The sequence below is a fragment of the Canis lupus genome, chromosome 6, assembly GCF_003254725.2.
Source record: "Canis lupus dingo isolate Sandy chromosome 6, ASM325472v2, whole genome shotgun sequence".
Taxonomy (NCBI): domain Eukaryota; kingdom Metazoa; phylum Chordata; class Mammalia; order Carnivora; family Canidae; genus Canis; species Canis lupus.
This window is the reverse complement of record NC_064248.1, coordinates 38,234,534-38,251,602: the sequence shown is the minus strand read 5'-3', so window position 1 is coordinate 38,251,602 and position 17,069 is coordinate 38,234,534. Positions and strand designations below refer to the sequence as shown.

At 60.7% G+C, this 17,069-nt stretch overlaps 1 protein-coding gene and 1 long non-coding RNA gene across 2 annotated transcripts; both read right to left on the bottom strand.

The window, feature by feature from the left end:
- Positions 1 to 9,204: 9,204 nt before the first annotated feature.
- On the bottom strand, positions 9,205 to 12,276 carry LOC118354948 (uncharacterized). The gene is made up of 3 exons (XR_004816438.2): positions 11,507 to 12,276; positions 10,843 to 11,007; positions 9,205 to 10,728 (listed from the first exon to the last, which is right to left on the bottom strand). It is a non-coding gene; the product is annotated as an uncharacterized LOC118354948 (long non-coding RNA).
- A 1,927-nt stretch (positions 12,277 to 14,203) lies between these two features.
- ZG16B (zymogen granule protein 16B) lies at positions 14,204 to 16,171 on the bottom strand. The gene is made up of 4 exons (XM_025416872.3): positions 16,022 to 16,171; positions 15,855 to 15,937; positions 15,539 to 15,638; positions 14,204 to 14,607 (listed from the first exon to the last, which is right to left on the bottom strand). Exons 2-4 carry the CDS (start codon positions 15,907 to 15,909, stop codon positions 14,277 to 14,279), a joined length of 486 nt encoding a protein of 161 aa, XP_025272657.1. The 5' UTR covers positions 15,910 to 15,937; positions 16,022 to 16,171; the 3' UTR covers positions 14,204 to 14,276.
- Between the last annotated feature and the right edge of the window lie 898 nt (positions 16,172 to 17,069).

The following is a 17,069-nucleotide window of genomic DNA, read 5'->3' as shown; positions in this document are numbered from 1 at the left end:
ACCACCTGCCTCCTAGGGCCAGAGAGCCCTGAGACCCGCTGGCTGTGCCCCCCGGGGACGTCCTGGGGCCCCTCGGCAAGTACATCCCCCAGCTGCACCTTCCCACCTGGACCGGCCCTTGGCGGAGCTCTCCTGACCTCCCCAAGGTCGGGGTGGGGTGGGGGCCGTCTGGCCACAGTGACAAATGTCATTCTGGCGGGAGCTGCCTCAGCTGCAGGCTGCGAGGCCCACCAGCTCCTCCACCTGCTCCCTCCTCGGACCTTTAACCCTCAAGGACCCCCCCACCCACCCGGGGCCCTGCATCTGCATCCTGGGCGTGAGCCCCCACGCACACACAGCCCAGCCCTCCTGCGGTGGCCGGTGGCTGTGCGAGTGGTGGCTGCCTGTGCTCCCTCGGGTGTCCACGCCCCTGCCTGGCTTCCCCCACCTTAGAGACTGGAAAAGTGAAACTCCCTTCCAGTCTCCAGCCAAGTCCCAGGAGCCTGTGGGGCCTAGTGTTGGCCAAGGAGAGGAAAGCAGTTGTCTGTTGGTGGTTTCTTGGGAAGACTGCTTTTTCCTGAGAAAAGGGACATATTTAGCTGGCATCCTTCCCCTCCTCTTCCTCCTCCCAGTCTTGGATGTAGACGTGATGCTTAAACATCAGCAGCTACCTTCTCACCATGAAGTGACAAGTTGCTGGGCCAAATGAGCAAACTCCAGAAGCTGTGGGTGTGAGGATGTGGTGGGCCCACCACCCCTTCCCTGACAGCTGCCTCCATCCACGCTTCCGTGGGCTTCTGAGCTGCTGTTGGTTGGATCTTCTTTTACTTGCAGCTAAATCCACTCCTGGTACACTGGTTTCAAACCCAGCTTTTTTACAGAAAACTTTTTGTTATGAAAACGGTAATAGATTTTGTCAATCACATCACATTTTTTTACGATTTTTTTAAAGATTTTATTTATTTGAGAGAGATTGAGCCTTATTAACAAGACAGTAACAAGACCCCAAATGCGTCCTAATGATCCCTCCGAAACATGCATCACTCAGAATTTCCCATCCCAGCAAAAGGCAGGGGTCCATCCTTCCAACTGCGCAGTTTGAAAAGCTCCGAGTAGGGACAACAGCAAGTGTGCAGAGGCCTCGGGGTGCTGGTGGACACGCAGCCTCCGCTCAAATCGGAGGCTGAACTCGTGGCCATCTGCCCCCTAAAATGTACCCAAGAGGAAAGAAAACATAGACGAACCAGCACGCACATGTCCATAGCAGCTTTATTCAGAATCGGCAAACGCCCGAAACCCAAATGCCCGTCGGGAAAACAAACCGTAAGGCACTGATGGGCAGACTCTGGGCAGCAGGGGCAGAGTAGCTGCCCGGAGCAGGCCGTGTAGACAGCTCTGTGGAAACCACACTGGGGGCTAGAGCGCGGCGGGAGCTCGTGGCCCGTGCGCAGCCGCGGAGGTGCGTCCACCAGAACTCGTGGGCTCGTCGTGCTGAAAATGGTGAATTTTACCGCGTGTAATCACACGTACCTCTGTCAGCAGGATTTAAAAACAACACAAAAATGGGGACAAATGGGGGGCTCAGCGGTTAAAAGTCTGCCTTCGGCTCATGTTGTGACCCCCGGGTCTTGGGATTGAATCCCACATCGGGCTCCCCACATGGAGCCTGCTTCTCCCTCCTCCTGTGTCTCTGCCTCTCTCTGTGCGTCTCGTGAATAAATAAAACTTAAAAAAAAAAACACAAAAATGTGGAGGCCTCCTCGGCTCCTCTCTTTCATTGTCTGCCTTCAAGCTGTGGGCAGATCCTGTCGGTTTTACTCTGTCTCTGAAATATGTCCAGATGTGCTGGCTCCTCATTTCACTCAGAGGAAATGATGTCATCCCTCTGTCCACCCCCCCGCCACCCTCCGTGACCTGCAGCCACGGGGCTCCCAGCTGTGGTCGGGAACACCACAGGCACGGTCCTGCCTCAGGGCCTTGGCACCTGTGCTCTCCTCCTGCCCCCACTTCCTACAGATCTACACTCAGATGCCACCCTGTCACCATCCTGTTTACGGGAGCAACGCTCTGTCCCTCGCTTCTTGCTTCTTTCTTTGTTCTCGCTCTCTTTATTTTTACCCAGGATGTGTATTATTGTTTAGCAGACCGTGGTGCAAGGCGATTCGGTCACCCCCAAATCCTCCCTGTGTCCCACCTTCCGCTCCCCGCATGACCACCGATCTGCCTTCTGTCCTTCCAAGAGTTTTAGGTAAACAGAATGACCCTGGCTCCTTCTGCCCAGCGGGACGCTTGCGGGAGCCGCGCAGCTGCAGCGTGGCTTCTTTGCCCCTGGTGTCCCCCCCTGCACCCCACCGGAGGACGCAGCGCCTTCACCCATATTCCCATGCCGATGGGCATTTGGGTTGCTTCTGGGTTGGGCTGGTACTGACAAAGCTGCTCTGAACACTTGTGGGTTTTCATGTGGACACGATTTCATTTCTGTTGAGCCAACAGCCAGAGGTGGAATGGCCGGGTCATACACGGCGTGTATGTTTAAATCATTTTTTGTTTTAAGATTTTATTCATTGGGATCCCTGGGTGGCTTAGCGGTTTAATGCCTGCCTTCAGCCCAGGGCGTGATCCTGGAGTCCTGAGATCGAATCCCACATCGGGCTTCCCTGCATGGAGCCTTCTCCCTCTGCCTATGTCTCTTCCTTTCTCTGTGTGTCTCTCATGAATAAATAAATAAAATCTTTAAAAAAATAGATTTTATTCATTTATTTGAGAGAGCGAGAGTGAGAGAGCACCAGCAGGGGCGGCAGAGGCAGAGGGAGGAGCCTGACGCGGGGCTCGATCCCAGGACCCCAGGACCTGAGCCAAAGGCAGAGCCTCAATGGCTGAGCCCCCCGGGTGCCCCCGTTTGTGTTCAACTTGTAAAGAAACCACCAACTCCTTTCCAAAGTGATGTGTCGTCTGACGTGCCCACCGAGCAGCTGCTGAGGGTGGGGGTCCCAGTGTCTCCATCACCTCCCCGACACCTGCTCTTTCCTGTCCCGGGGTGGGGGGGTGGCTGCCCTGGTGTCTCGCGAGCTCTCACTTTGCAGTGATCTGATGACCCGCGGCACGGAGCACCTGCTCCCGGGCGCATGTGCCTCGTCCCTCTTGCGATTTGCCTCTTCAGGTCTTCTGCCCACTTAGACCATTTGGGCCTGGGTACCGAGGGGTAGGTTCCATGATTCTGGCTGTGGGTCTTTTGCCAGAGCAATTATGTATTGTAGGTTCTCTTTCTATTTTTATAAAACACGTAGGTACGCGTTTTATGTGTCTTCCCCCATCCTATTTTTTATTCATTTGTACTGTGGTTTACAGAAGTAGCGGCTAATGGTCTTTTCAAGGTTCCCAGGGTGCGTCCCAGCGTGGGGGTTGGGGTTCTCCAGATAGCACGGGGTGCCCCCGCAATCGGGCTCGGCTGTGCCAGCGCCGGCCCCACGGGTGAGGGGCTCACCCCCGCGGGCTCCTCAGGCGGCTGGAGGGCTCCAGGCGTCAGGGACACAGGTTGGCGGCTTGGGGCGGGGTTCGAGCGTGAGCACGGGCCACCTGCCCTCTGCCCCCTGGTGTCCGCAGCCAGCGGGACTGCCCACGGGGCCTGAGCGGGGCCGTAGGCCACCGCGTGGGACCGCAGGGCCGGGACCAGGCGGTCCTTTACCCCAGGGGCTCAAGGAGCATTTCTGCTGCACCTGCTTGCTAGTGCTCAACGCGGCCTGCTTGCTTGGGCCGGTGTCGGGGACTACGGGGCCGCTGTGATTGCTGCTGAAACCACAGGCCCCAGAAGGCGTCCCCTCAGCCAGGTCCCCCCTCCCCGGACTTGAACACCTGACCCGCGCGCCCTTCCAGCCTCTCCGGGAAACACGACCTGCAGTGGTGGGTGGGGGGCAGCCTGGCCAGCGCCAAGGAGCTCGTGTGCCCCCCAAGCCTGGCCATCCACCGAGGAAGCTGTGGTCACCCACCTAGGACCCCGTCCACACCCCGAGGGAAAGCAGCCCGGGGCCGCCCTCTCTTTACTTTCATGTTAGCTCCTTGCTCAGCCCCCTTCTTCTAAAAATATATATATATATCTCCGTTTTGCAAACTCGGAGCTCCCACTGCCAGACCCTGCATCGCCCCGGATGCCAACCCAATCTTCAAATTTACTCCATGGGATTTCATTTCTTAGTATGACCAGTGTCTTCAGAAGTGTCTCAAGAGCTGGCTGGTCCCCCCAGCAGTGCCTCCCAGACCGAGGGCCCAGCCCCCCACGTGCCTGGTTCCGGTCTCGGCCCGGCGCCCCGCGCCCCGCGGCCCTGGGCCCTGCAGTCTGTCCCTCCTGGCCGCGTGCTCTCGCTCATCACGTCCCTATGCTCTCGGCTCAATCCTCCAGCTCCGTTTTTTCCGTTCCTTGTTAGTGAGGACCCTTCTAGAAAGCTGCCAGGAGAGGACGGGAAAGATTGCAAGGAAACCAAGCCCCTCACTTCTTGGGCCTTTGCTTCAGGATTGATATGGCAGGTTCCCAGCGGAAGTCCAAAGCCCCAGGGCCGGGGTCCCATCTCCCCGGTGGCCCCCCAGCTGCCCAGGGCCTCCCACCCTGTGTCCGCCACGGCCGCGTGCTCGTGTGCACGTGTGTCTGTGCACGTGTGCTCCCCGGAGCCCAAAGCCTGGGGCAGAGGCAGTGAGACTCAGCTCCTGCCCCCAGGTCCCCCAGCCCCCTCCCGCCCCCGGGCTCCCACCTCTCTGAGGCCGGAGAGAGGGAAGGAGCTGGAACCAGAGGCAAACCCAGGGAAGGCCTCCCCCAAGTCCGTGACTGCAGCACAGACCCAGGCCCTGGTGTCTCCTCTCCCTCTGGCCCGTCAGAGGTAGGGAGCAGATTTTGAAGACTGACCTTTCTGATTATAACATCCCACCTCTGACCCCCACTGACTGCAGCCGACAAAGGAGGTTCTCTTCTACCTGGTGGGGGGGGGGTAGGGGTGGGTCCTGGTGCCTGGTGGGGGGAGATGTGGGGGTTCTGGAGCCTGCTGGGGGGTCCTGGTGCCTGGGGAGGGGAGGTGTGGGGGGTCCTGGTGCCTGGTGAGGGGGAGGTGTGGGGGTCCTGATGCCTGGTGAGGGGGGAGTTGTGGGGGTCCTGGTGCCTGGGGAGGGGGAGGTGTGGGGGGTCCTGGTGCCTGGTGAGGGGGGAGGTGTGGGGGTCCTGGTGCCTGGGGAGGGGAGGTGTGTAAGAGTGGGTCCTGGCCAGGGTGATGGGGGTGGGTGTCTTGGTGCCTGGGGGGTGGGGGATAGGTGTGTGCCCTAGGCCCAAGGAGGTGGGGTGGGAGGACAGGCATGGACGGGCACTCCCTGTGTCCCGAGCCCCTAGTCGCCTGCCCATCCGAATGTCTCTTGAGCCCCCCTAACCCCACGCTGTGACCGATGAGTCCGCGCACCTGGTGGGCCTCCGGCAGGCCCTGAGACTGGTGACACCTCCCAGAGACCAGTCAGGGCCAGGAGCCACACTGTTCAGTGTTGTATAAGACGGAACAGTTGCAGCCAACACACGTCTGTCCGGAGTTGAGCCAGCACGCGGATAAGGAAGGAGTTAGAATTTTCTCAGTTGTTCCTGAAGGCTGACTGGCTTCTGCCCAAAGGCCAGAACGATAGCTTGGCCAACGATGAAAAGCAGGATAAACCAACAGTCCCTCCTTCAGCCGGGGTCCTGGGCTCAGGCCTGGCACGCACCTTGTCTCGGATAGTGCCGTGAGTCACTGAGAGGGAATCCACAGTGACAAGCAGCTGCGCCGCAGCCTGGGACACGCCCCAGAGCCCCGAACCATGGAGGGCTGAAGCCCCGGGCACTGGGCCGCGGAGACACCCAGGAACATGAGCGAGGATCGCCCGCCCCGCAGGTGTGTGCCAGGACTGAGGGCGGTGGCACTTATGCAAGCACCTGGCATCAGGCCCGGCCCCAGGCAGGCGCGTGATGGACGCTAAGTGTTCCTCGGTGCATCCATCCATCCCGTGGTTCTGGGAAAAAGATCCAAACCCCAGGACACGCCCTGATATGTGTACCCACGCCACGGGAGCTGTGACCACAAGCGGCGCTTGGGGACCGGTGCCCGTCACCACAGAGTTCCTCATGTCCGTGGACACATGTGTGCCCTACCCCTGCCCAGACCCTGGCCCCTCAGCTCACACACGAGCCTCTGCAGACACTGGGGCACCTGCTTCTCTCTCCTGTCCTATTTCAAGTCGCCCCTGGCAACCTTTCCCTCTGTTCACCTCTTGTCCTCAGAGAGCTGCTCTCCTCCCTAAAGCCAGCCTCTATAGCTGGCTGTCCTATTTATCAAACTTGACCCTTTTATAGGCCTAAATGCATTAAAATTTTTTTTTTTAATTTTGTAGTGATCTCTATGCCCAACACGAGGCTCGAAGCCCCGACCCCGAGATCAAGCATCACACACTCCTCCAGGTGCTCCTGCTGAGGTGCATTTTAAAACACCAGAAGTAGATACACGGGAATAGCAGCAACGAGCACCTCTGGGTAACGGGACTTCTTTTTTTTTTTTTTTTAAGATTTATTTATTTATTCATTCAAAGAGAGCGAGAGAGAGGCAGAGACACAGGCAGAGGGAGAAGCAGGCTCCACGCAGGAGGCCCGACGTGGGACTTGATCCCGGGTCTCCAGGACCACACCCCAGGCTGCAGGCGGTGCTAAACCGCTGCACCAACAGGGCTGCCCATAATGGGACTTCTTTCCAGTTGAGCACATTCCCGAATTCCTGCAGCGCACACGTATGACTTTTGTAGCAGGAAAAAGGACCCTGTAGATGGCATCTCATGGGATCGTCGATGGCCGTCTCCATTCCACCTCCACACCGGCTGCCAGAACTCCTTTTCCTATTTTTTCCCAGTTTGGGAACATCTGAAATGACTTTAGTCTGTTCATCGAAGGATCTTTGCATCACAGCAGCAGGGACACTTGGAGCCCCCAGTGAGAAAGTTAAGGCCTCAGAGAATCTCCTGCGCAGGACAGGCTGGCTCTCGCCTGCGAGGCCGCGGGTGAGCCCAGGCCGGAGCCTCTTCTGCTGAGCTGTCACCGAGTCACCAGATCCCCCAAGATCACAGCCAGGAGGAAAAGGGGTTCAATTGAAAAGAGCAAACTCTGGGCAGAGGTTTGGCTGGAGCCGTTGGGAGGAAGGTGTGGGTGGGCACCGGGCATGCAGGGAGGGGCTCCGTGGGGGTGGGGGGGGAGCAGGGGCCCACGACGCCCAGTGCGCCGGGGGGTGCAGGACCCGAGCGCTGGAGGCGGGAGCACGGAGTGGCCTCGGACCCTCGGACGGCCTCTTCTTACAGGCCCGCACCCACGCTCACTGGGAGCCTGCGACTGCCCGGCTGGGCGCTCACCCAGCAGGATGGAAGCATTTATGTCACAAAGACTCATGCACACATGTTCCAGAAGCTCTCTTCGAAATAGCCCAGACAAACCTCCCAATGATAGTGGGCTGGTGCACGGATGGATAGCCCCTGATCAGGACAGGAGGGCCCTGCCTGCACAAGTCGCCAGTCAGCAGAGATGAGCCTGAAAGCCGGGTGTAGGCGGAGGAAGCGGCACAGATGAGCACATCCTGCATGATTTCATTTATTTGAAATCTTAGGAAATCTAGTGACAAAAGGACCAGCGATTCTCCAGAGCTGAGTTTGGGAGGAGACAGGGTGTCACAGACCCAGCCCCGGCGGGGATGACACTGTCTACATTTTGCGCGCCATGGGGAGGTGCACGAGTGCATGCATCTGTCAAAATTTTAATTAAACTTCACTGTGAACATAGGTGCATTTTATCGTGTGGATGTTGAACCTCCATAAGGCCAAGCGGGAAGACGAAACAGGAAAACTCAGAGAAGATGCAGCTAAACATCATGCTGTACAGGGCCCATGACCCGACTAGAGAGTGACTGTGTAATGGCTGTGGGGTCCGGAGCTTCCGGAGGGCGGTGAAAATCTTATGGAGCTAGAGGATGGTGACCCGCACAGCACCGTGCATGCGCTGGAGGTCACTGCCCCGCACAGTTTGAACTGGCTGAAATGGCAAATTCTATCTTCTGTGTATTTTACCACAATAAAAATATCCGCTAGCCTCGTACGGCCTGTGGACTGATGTGGGAGACATCACAGACACCTCCTTTGCTGGAGAGCCCCAGAGAGGTGGGAACCAGGGTCAGGGGGTGGGAGCACAGAGAAGATGATGCTCCAGGCCCAAAGGCATGCCGGTGGGGTGTTCAGACCTCCAGCTCTGAGGGTTGGTAGCTCTGGGGACACAGACCCCGCTCTGGATCTCCTCCAGATTCACGTGGGGTGAAAGGGAGAGGTGCACCCCTTGGGAAGCGGGAAGCAACTAGCCCGAGGGTCTCAACCTTGGCCTGCTGCAGTTTGGGGCCAGAGAGCTATCTTGCGTGTGCACATGGGGTCCATGCGGTGCATTGTAGGGTATCCACCAACGTCTCGGCCTCTGTCCCCTCAAGGTCTGTGACATTCACCCAGTTGTGACAACCCAAAATGTCTCCTGACCCGGCCAAAGGTCCCGAGGGGGCACCACCAGCCCCAGCTGGAACCACAGCTCTAAACCAAGGGAGTTAGTCCTAGTCTTGGGAAAATGGGAGACCCTCTCAATGAAACTGAGCTGCCCCCATGCCTGCGGAGACTCCCCCCAGGGTCAGGGGCCAGCCCTGCGCCCTCCCTGCCTGGCTTGCATAAAGCTCCTTACCAAATCACCCTTCGTTGACAGAGACACCCCTGGGGTCAGCTGTTCTCTCGGACGGGTCTCTACAGCCTCTGAATGGATGCGAGGCCCTGGAAACCGGGAGCGAGCCCCTGGCGGAGGCCTCTGGCCGGTAGGGACCAGCTGCCCGTGTGGGTTTCTGCCTTCTTCATCTATGAGCACGGGTTCCTGGCTCTGCTCAGGCCTGGCCACGTGTTGGCCCCCGGGGGTCCCTGCTCCGCCACAGGTAAGGCCCAACCCATTGACTTCTCCTCCTGGGGTCCCAGCCAGCTCACCCCGAAAATGGGGCAGACATCGCTTACTCAGTAGGACCAGACAAGATGGGCCCTAGCCCTCTGCTCGGTGACTGGCACATGGTAAAGATGAAGGAAGCGGGGGGGCCTCTGGACCCGCCCGCCCTTCCTCCCTCCCTCCCTCCCTCCCTCCCTCCCTCCCTCCCTCCCTCCCTCCCTCCAGGAAGCTGCCTCAGGACCTGAAAGGGCAGCCAAACCCACAAAGGGGATTCCAGCCTGGGGCTCAGCCTGTGGAACCACAGGCCCTTTGTCTGCCTTCTCTGCGTGCCCTTTCCTCGCTGAGGGCTTAGCTGGCAGCTCTGGAGGCCCGGCCTCCGCCGCCTGCCCTGGCACCCCAGCAGCCCATCGCCCCTGCAGCCTCCCGGGGCTGGCCGTCCCTTCCCTTCCGCTCCCAGCGCATCCCATGGGGTGAATGGGTGGCAGCCCTGGGCAGGCGTGTAGGATGGAGCTAGCTGTGCCCTGGGCGCTGGCTGGGAGCCAGTGGGGACACCAGAGCCAGGGAAAGGAGAGAAGCTGGGGGCGGGGGGACAAGGAGCCCTGGGGGCACCCGGGGCCGGTGGCAGGTGTCCCTCCTCTGGCATCTCTGTGGGGGCGGAGGCGGGGACAGTGGGTCCTGCCCAGGACTCCTCTCTGGGAATGAGTTTGGCCCTGGCCCCTCACTCCTTCGGTGACTTGGGGCAAGGCACTAAACACTACCGAGGCTGATTCTTGCACTGGAAGATGTGATGTCCTGAGGCCTGGGCAGCAGGGTTTGTGGGGGTCCTTGGGCGCTGCGGCGGGGCGGGATGCTTCTTAGAGGGAACCTAGGAAGAGCTTCGGCAAGCCCACCGAGAGGCGGAAACCCGGGGGAAACCCGGTGGCCCGGTGCGACCCCCTGCGGCTGGCGGGTGCTTCGTGTCCTGTTGAAGGGCCCTTCGCAGGCAGGACGCGTCTGCTCTCCTCCTCCCTGCCCGCCCGGGCTGCTTGGAGAGAACACGAGCTGCCCACTTTGGGCCATCAGTCCCCTCTGGTGGTCGAGACGTCGCAGCCGGTGACTGTCCCTGCCTACCTGCCCGGCTTTCTCCCGTGTGCGTGGGCGCGGCCTGGGCCGCAGGGCTCCGGTGGGGCTGTGGGCTGGGGCACAGGCGGAGCAGCTGTGCTCTCCGGGACGCCCGCCGGAGAGCCCCGAGTTCCTGCAAGAGTCCGGGCCAGCCGGAGGTCTGCGGGCTGCAGGCTGCCTGGGTCGGTGGGCGGGCGGGCGAGGGGCGCAGACCACCTCCTGGGGGCTGGCGGGACCCTGCAAGGTGTTGGGGGGCCGGGCGGACGGGAAGAGGAGGCCCGCCCTCAGGGCCCAGTGCACGATGAAGACGCAGGGCCCCTCCCTCCCCCTCAACGGCCCGGACGCTGGAGGGAGAAGGGAATGACATCAGTGCGGCCGGTGCTGCTGAGAGCCTGACGCCCAGGAAAGCCGGGACACGCGTGGCAGGAGGGGAGCATCTGAAGGTCCCTGGTCGGCACCTTCCCTGGCGGCAGACACCCGCTCAGGCGAGTGCACGCTGCAGATGCCTCCCGCATCTGCTCTCATGTCACCTGCAGTTCTGTCCCAGAAAGGCCGCTGTGTCCGACGTCCCTGACTGCTCCTGCAGCACCCAACGTGCCTCGTGTTAGGGTTGCCAAATCCAGCAAATATAAAGATGGTACGCCCAGTTAAATCTGAATTTCAGATAAACAAGGAAAAAAATTTTTAGCATAAGTGCGTCCCATACTGTGTTTGGGATATACTTATACTTGGGAGGGGGAAAATATTTAGGACATAGTTATATTTACAAAAATGCAATGTTGAAGGATCCCTGGGTGGCGCAGCGGTTTGGCGCCTGCCTTTGGCCCAGGGCATGGTCCTGGAGACCCGGGATCGAATCCCACGTCGGGCTCCTGGTGCATGGAGCCTGCTTCTCCCTCTGCCTGTGTCTCGGCCTCTCTCTCACTGTGTGCCTATCATAAACAAATAAAAATTTTTAAAAAATGCAATGTTGATATTTACTTCAGTAAAAAAAAATTTTATCTGAAATTCTGAAATTTATCTGGCAACCGTCCTTGAGAGATAGATGTCTTGCTATGAAAGAGCAGGAGCGAGCTGGGGTTCAGGGTGGCCTAGAGCTCGGCTGGAAGACCATCGGGGCCACCTCTCTGTTTCTATTCTGTTGTCCTTTATCCATCATCTTCCTCTCCCACTCGAGAGAGGGCTGAGCGCCTCACTGCACAAGGCTGCCCCCAGCTCCTGGTCACACATGATGACACTGGGCACATGCTCCCCTGACAGTGGCCTGTGGCTCTCACTGTGGCTGCCACGGCCACAGCTCAGGTGCGCTGGGCAGGGAGGTGGGGTCCACAGGGGGGAGCAGTAAGCGGGGCAGACCCTGCAGGAGACACTGGCCCAGGAGGAGGACCTGGTGGGAAAGCTGCCCCCACTCCCAATTAGAGTCTTGCTCACCAGGCCAGCAAGAGGTCACTGCCCGCAGCATTGTAGACCTCTGTCCTGGCCACGGGCCCTGGGCCCACCTGGACCCATGAGGACACATGGGAGCAGAGGCGGCCCCGGGTCTCTGAGGGGGCAGGAGCCATCCTGAGCTCAGGTATGAGGACAGGTGAGCAGGTGTTCCGATGGGGAGGAGCCCCAGCAGCCGGGGGTTGGTCCACATAGGGAAGAACTGGTCACTTGTGAGGGACAACGCGGGCTGACAATGAAGCTCAGAAGCTGGGTGGACAGCAGGAAGGACTTCCGAGGGCCGTTGCAGCTGGGAGCGCTGAGGCCAGACAGGACAGGCGTCGAGGACAGGACAGGCATCGAGGGGAGATGGTCTGGAAAGCCAGTCTCCTTCCTGGCATCCAGCAGAGGTTTGGGGCTCTCCGTATCCTGCAGGACAAGGCGTTGGTGCCGTGGACAGGCAAGCGTATCACTGTGAGGGCCGCCAGTCACCTCCCCCCCGGGCACCTCCACTGGAGCACCCCCAGGGCACCCGCCTCACCCCAGGGCGCAGGAGCCACACACCCTGCTGCTGAGCGCCCCTGCAGGCTCTCCTGCCTCTCGGAACCGGATTCAAGAGGGGGCAGTCCTTGTAGGAGCTGTGACCCCAGGGGCCCACCCCAGTGACCTGTGTGGGGAAGGCCACTCCATGAGGCCACCTGCTGGGTTCTGATGGGGGCCTGGGTCCCCTGGCCCAGAGATCAGGTGACCTCAGGCCAGAGTGCATGGTCCTTGTCACTAAGGGAAGCAGGCCTGGGTGCCCCCAAGCTCCCTCGCCCCCCTTCTGGGCCCCTGCGGTGCATTCTGCAGGGCTTGCACCGTGGTGGCTACAAGGGAGCAGGGGCAGTGGGTCCAAAGGGCCTGTTCGTGGGCCCCCCAGGCAGGCACCATGAGGGACAGGCACGCGGAGTTCACGGGGAGGCGGGGGGGAGCCACACAGGGTTTTCTGACAGCTGCTGGCAGATCCAGATTGTCTGCGCCACGGCTGCTGCGCTGAGCTGGCCCCCTGGCATGCCCCTCCTGCTCCCCCTCCTCCCACTCCCCCTCCTCCCACTCCCCCTCCTCCTCCACCTCTAGCTCCCGCCCTGTCCTCGTCCTTCCTTCTGATCCTGGTCACAAGGCCTTGACTCCAACGCAGATCAGTGCTTGCCCTCTTCAAGCCCACATGTTCTCATTTCTGACCATCCTGGTTGCCGTACAGGGCGCATGGGGACATAGGGTTCCCGCCCCCCGCAAGCTGCCAGCCCCAAGAACCACCCCTGTGAGAGTGGTCAGGAGTCTCTCTCACATTGAAAACAGATTTTCCTTTTAGCCACCTGCAGGGCAAGGAATTAATCATTCAACGGAAGTGGCCCTGGGGTCCCACGGCACCGCTGGGGTGGGGGTGGGGGTGGGGGTGGGGGGCTTTTCCACCACGCAGGAGGAAAACCGTGTCCTGCAAAGTCAGCACAGACGCATCTGTCACAATGTGCCCCTTGGTGTGTTCTCCAAATACCTTTTACCACCCGCAGATCAAGTGGCAAGTCTAAAAACACCCATGGTGTGCAAGCTGTGAGGAGTGTGAATTTCAAGATGACCTTTGACAAAGGTAAGTGACACGCCAAGGTCACAGACGCTGCAGAGGAGCCGGCTGAGGTCACACTCACACTTGAAGAAAACCCGAAATTTCCAGTAGGAAACAAAGAAAATAAACAGGAGTTTTGTTTTCTTCTCCCCAGCCTAGGTCGAGGATTGTCGGAAACCGGCCCTGGGACCCCGGGGGAGCAGCACCCCATGGCCCCCAGCCAGCATTTTAAGGACAAGGAGCAGGACGGCGTAAAACGTCGGCCTGTTTCTGGGGCTCCAGGCCACGCGAACCCCAACTTGGAGGCTTGCTGCTGTGTGACCCAGGCCAACCCTGGGGGGCTGTCTCTGGGACGCGGGCGGCGAACTCCCGTGTGGGACTCCAGGCTTGGGACGGGCAGGGTGTGGAGTCTGCATTAGCGCCCTAGGCTGCTGTCACAAATCACACATCGAAGAGCCCTGTCCCCAGCCACCTCTGGTCCCAGCCTCTGCCCCTGCGGGTCCCTCGGCCCGGGATGCCCTCCTCCTCCTGTCTCTACGGGGCCAGCTCCCACTCCCCCTCCACCCTCCTCCGTTGCCTCCTCCAGGAAGGCTTCCCTGGAGCACTCCCCCATCACCCTGCCTGTACGCTGGTGCCTACTCACAATGCCCTGCGTGTGTCCCCATCAATGCAGATGCCACCACCCACTTCTACAGGGCACCCTTTGGCTAGACACCTGGCCTCTTCTAACCCTGAGTGGCCAGGGGAGCCCAGGCCCCGGCAAGTGTGTGCTGAGTGGGCAAATAAGTGAACGGCTGGCTGCCCTAAGGCCCCAGAGAAGATGGGGACTGAGCCTGGGCCATCAGAGGCCAGCTGGACGGCTTGGGGTAGGGACGGGGTCGGGAGCATCCTCAGAGCCCAGACTCCTCAAGACTGAAGATCTTTGAGGCCTGAAGCCTGCACTTGTCGTTGCGGGCCCTTGTCGTTGGCGGAATCCCCGAGGCCTGGGGCGCCGGACCCCCTCCTCCCTACTCCTTCACCTCCTCCCCGGGCCTCATCCCCCACCGGCTGGGAAGGCTTCGGTCACACCCCGGACCCAAGGACCACACCCGGAGGCACCGTTCGTGCAGAAGCTTTATTAATCGGTAGATTCCAGCCTGAGGTCCAGACTCGGCTCCTCTCGGCCCCCTTGGCTCACAGGGAGGCATACACCTCTGTGATGTTGGTTGGAGGATAGCCCCAGTTAAAGCAGAGGCCCGAGATGCCTAAGAGCTTGTGCTGGCCACAGATGCCCGTGAGCACCTGCCCCTCCTCATCGGGGTAGGCCATGAAGTTGAAGTCACTTTCCTTGCCAAATAAGCCGTAGCGACCCACATGTGTGTATATGACCAGGGAGTGCATGTACAACTTGTAGGAGCCAGAGATCATAGTGATGTACTCTCCCGGCTGCAGGATGAATTCCTGGGTGTTCCCCCCGGAGGTGCCATACACTGTGCTCCAGGACGACCCGCATCTCACCTGGATACTGGGAGACGGGGGAAGAGTTGCCATACTGCCTCCCCGCTCCCCAGGTGCTCTGTCCCCTTGCACGGACAACAACCCTGTCATACAGGTGGACCTCCCCAAGCACGTGGATTTGGGGTCCTGGCACAGGGGTGCTGCTCTCAGACTCCTGCTCTGATGCTTTCGAGCCCTGTGATCTTGGGCTCGTCACCCAGCCTCTCTGGGCCTGTTTCCTTACCTGAAGAGTGGGAGTGCGTGGGGGGGGGGCATCAATGACATCATTCATAAGGGGAGCTTGGCAAGTCGCCACAACCCTCAGGCTCCAGCTGCTGTCGCTGCTCACGGTGGGGAACTGTCCCCAGGCCCAACGTTGGAGCTTCTGAGCCCCAGTTATGGACTAGACCCGGTCACAGGCCCTAGAGGCAGGTGACTCCCACACTGGCCTAGCTGTGCTCATCAGGGCTTCCGTCCACCTGGCCCTGCCGGCGCTCTGTCCCCGGTGGTGCTGGCCGCTCCCCGTAGGACCCTGTGAGTGCAGAGCACAGATCCCCCGCCAGGCCCAGAGCCTGGCTCTTGGCCTCTGCACACTTCTGGCGACTTGCGTCCTGCCAGTGGTCTTTTCTGACCATCACTTTCCTCTGACCCTCCCCTGGACAGACCGTCCCCTGGGTTCCCCATCAGGCAGGCATCTCAGACTGACAGGCTGTTTGGGGTTCAAATGAGAAAGGAGGGAGAAGCATCATCTACCCCTCCTTTCACATCAGCCCAGGAAGCCGCTCAGGACTTGCAGACAGAACCAGAGGGGCCGGTGTGCAGGGCGGGAGGAGCCTGAGGACAGGAACGAAGGGACAGGCCGTGGCTCCAGAACTCCCAGGGTCCTCCGGAGCCCAGCGAAGGTACAGGGAAAGGGGGTAAAGCCCCTCCCCCGGCTCCCAAGGTCCTGCTCCTCTCACCTCTTCATCAGGCCAAAGGTACTCGTGGCCACCCGGATCCCGGTGATTTCGCAGTCACTAGAGGTGCTGAAGTATTTGCCTTGCCCAATCCCGTACATCTCTAGGTGATGAGGGGATCGGGTGGGAGGAAGGGACGCTCAGGCGGAGGTACGGTGCGTCCCTGACCGGAACTGGGCTCGGCCCCCCCACCAGGCAGCCCGCGGGCTCCCGAGATTGGAGTCGGTCTGCGCGAGGGCTCTGCCCAGGGCCCGGTGGGCGGAGGGTGGCCGCGCAGGGGGACGGGCTGGGGGGGGTGGGGCATACCCAGCAGACTTACGCCCTGCCCAGCAGCCGGTGCTCCCCAGGAGGGCGAGGGTCAGCCACAGCAGCATGGCCTCTGGATGGGGAGTCCCAAGGCTCCTGGAGGGAAGAGGCAGGCCACCGAGTCCGACAGGGACCCCGTCCCACCTCACCGGGCCTGTGGGGGAAGGGGCGCTGCCCTACCTGGCCAGGAGAGTCTTGTCGCCCAGTCCTGGTGGCGCAGAGTCTTGTGCCTGGTGCTCTCCGCCGGCTCTTTATACCCATCACGGCCCTGTGGGCCCCCATCCAGAAGGAAGGAGTGAGGGCCGCGGGGGGAACAGGAAGGAACGGGCAGTGGGAGCTCTTCCTGGGGGAGTCCCAAGCCATCCTGGGGGAGGCTCCCGGACACGCTGTGCTTATTGTCTTGGCCCCATGGCCTACACAAACAAAACGGGACGGTGACAACCATTGTCCTGCCGCCTCCGGGCCTCTCCACTCCGCACCTGGACCAGAGCTGCACCCAGATGTGACGGGGTTGCTGGGGGCCCTCCCCAGCTTGGCCAGAAGGTCTCCACCCCATGGGGGGCTCCAGGCCACGTGCCCCCTAGAAGCTCCTGCCTTGTTCAGAACCTGGCCCAGGACCTCATTCGGGCCTGTGCAGAGCTCAGTGTCCCGTGGGCTTCCAGCCGCTGAGGCTGAGGTCCCCGCCGACCCTCGGGGAGCGCCGTGTGTGCCTGGGGCCAGCTGGAAGAGACCCCCCAGGCGCTGGCCCTCCATGGTTTGTCATTTAGAAGACGGTGATGATCTTTGCTCTGTGCGTGGGCCAGGCGTTGCTGGGATGGGCTGGCCTCCACGGGCTTTGGGGTGACCGCATAGCCGAGGTGCCTGGCACGGGCACAGAGGATCGGGGACAGGACGATTCCCTAGGCCAGTGCTGAGGGCTCCTGGGGTCAGGCCTCGGGGTCAGACTCACTGGGGAGGTGACAGAGTACTTTTCGAAGGCTGCGGGTCTCCGGTCCCTGCCGGTGCTACTGCTGAAGCCAGACTGGGGCCAAATCTTGGCTTCCCTGCCTACGAGGTGTGTGCCTTCCGGGGGGCTCCTGTCCCCCGAGTGCTGCGACTGGGTCATCAGTTGTACACAGGCGGCCGCAGAGCCTCGTCGCGGACGTTAGGAGAATCCGGTGATCCTTCTCCGTGCAAGGGCCCGAACACCAGACCCTCACGAGAGCCGCTGGCGTGCAGGTCTTGGCCG

Bases quoted from the DNA above. Each gene is read 5' to 3' on its own strand.
- ZG16B (XM_025416872.3), bottom strand. From the start codon at position 15,909: ATGCTGCTGTGGCTGACCCTCGCCCTCCTGGGGAGCACCGGCTGCTGG. The intron at 15,639-15,854 runs GTAAGTCTGCTG...CTCATCACCTAG, and splicing joins CACCGGCTGCTGGGCAGGGC to AGATGTACGGGATTGGGCAA. The intron at 14,608-15,538 runs GTGAGAGGAGCA...CCCGTCTCCCAG, and splicing joins ACCTTTGGCCTGATGAAGAG to TATCCAGGTGAGATGCGGGT.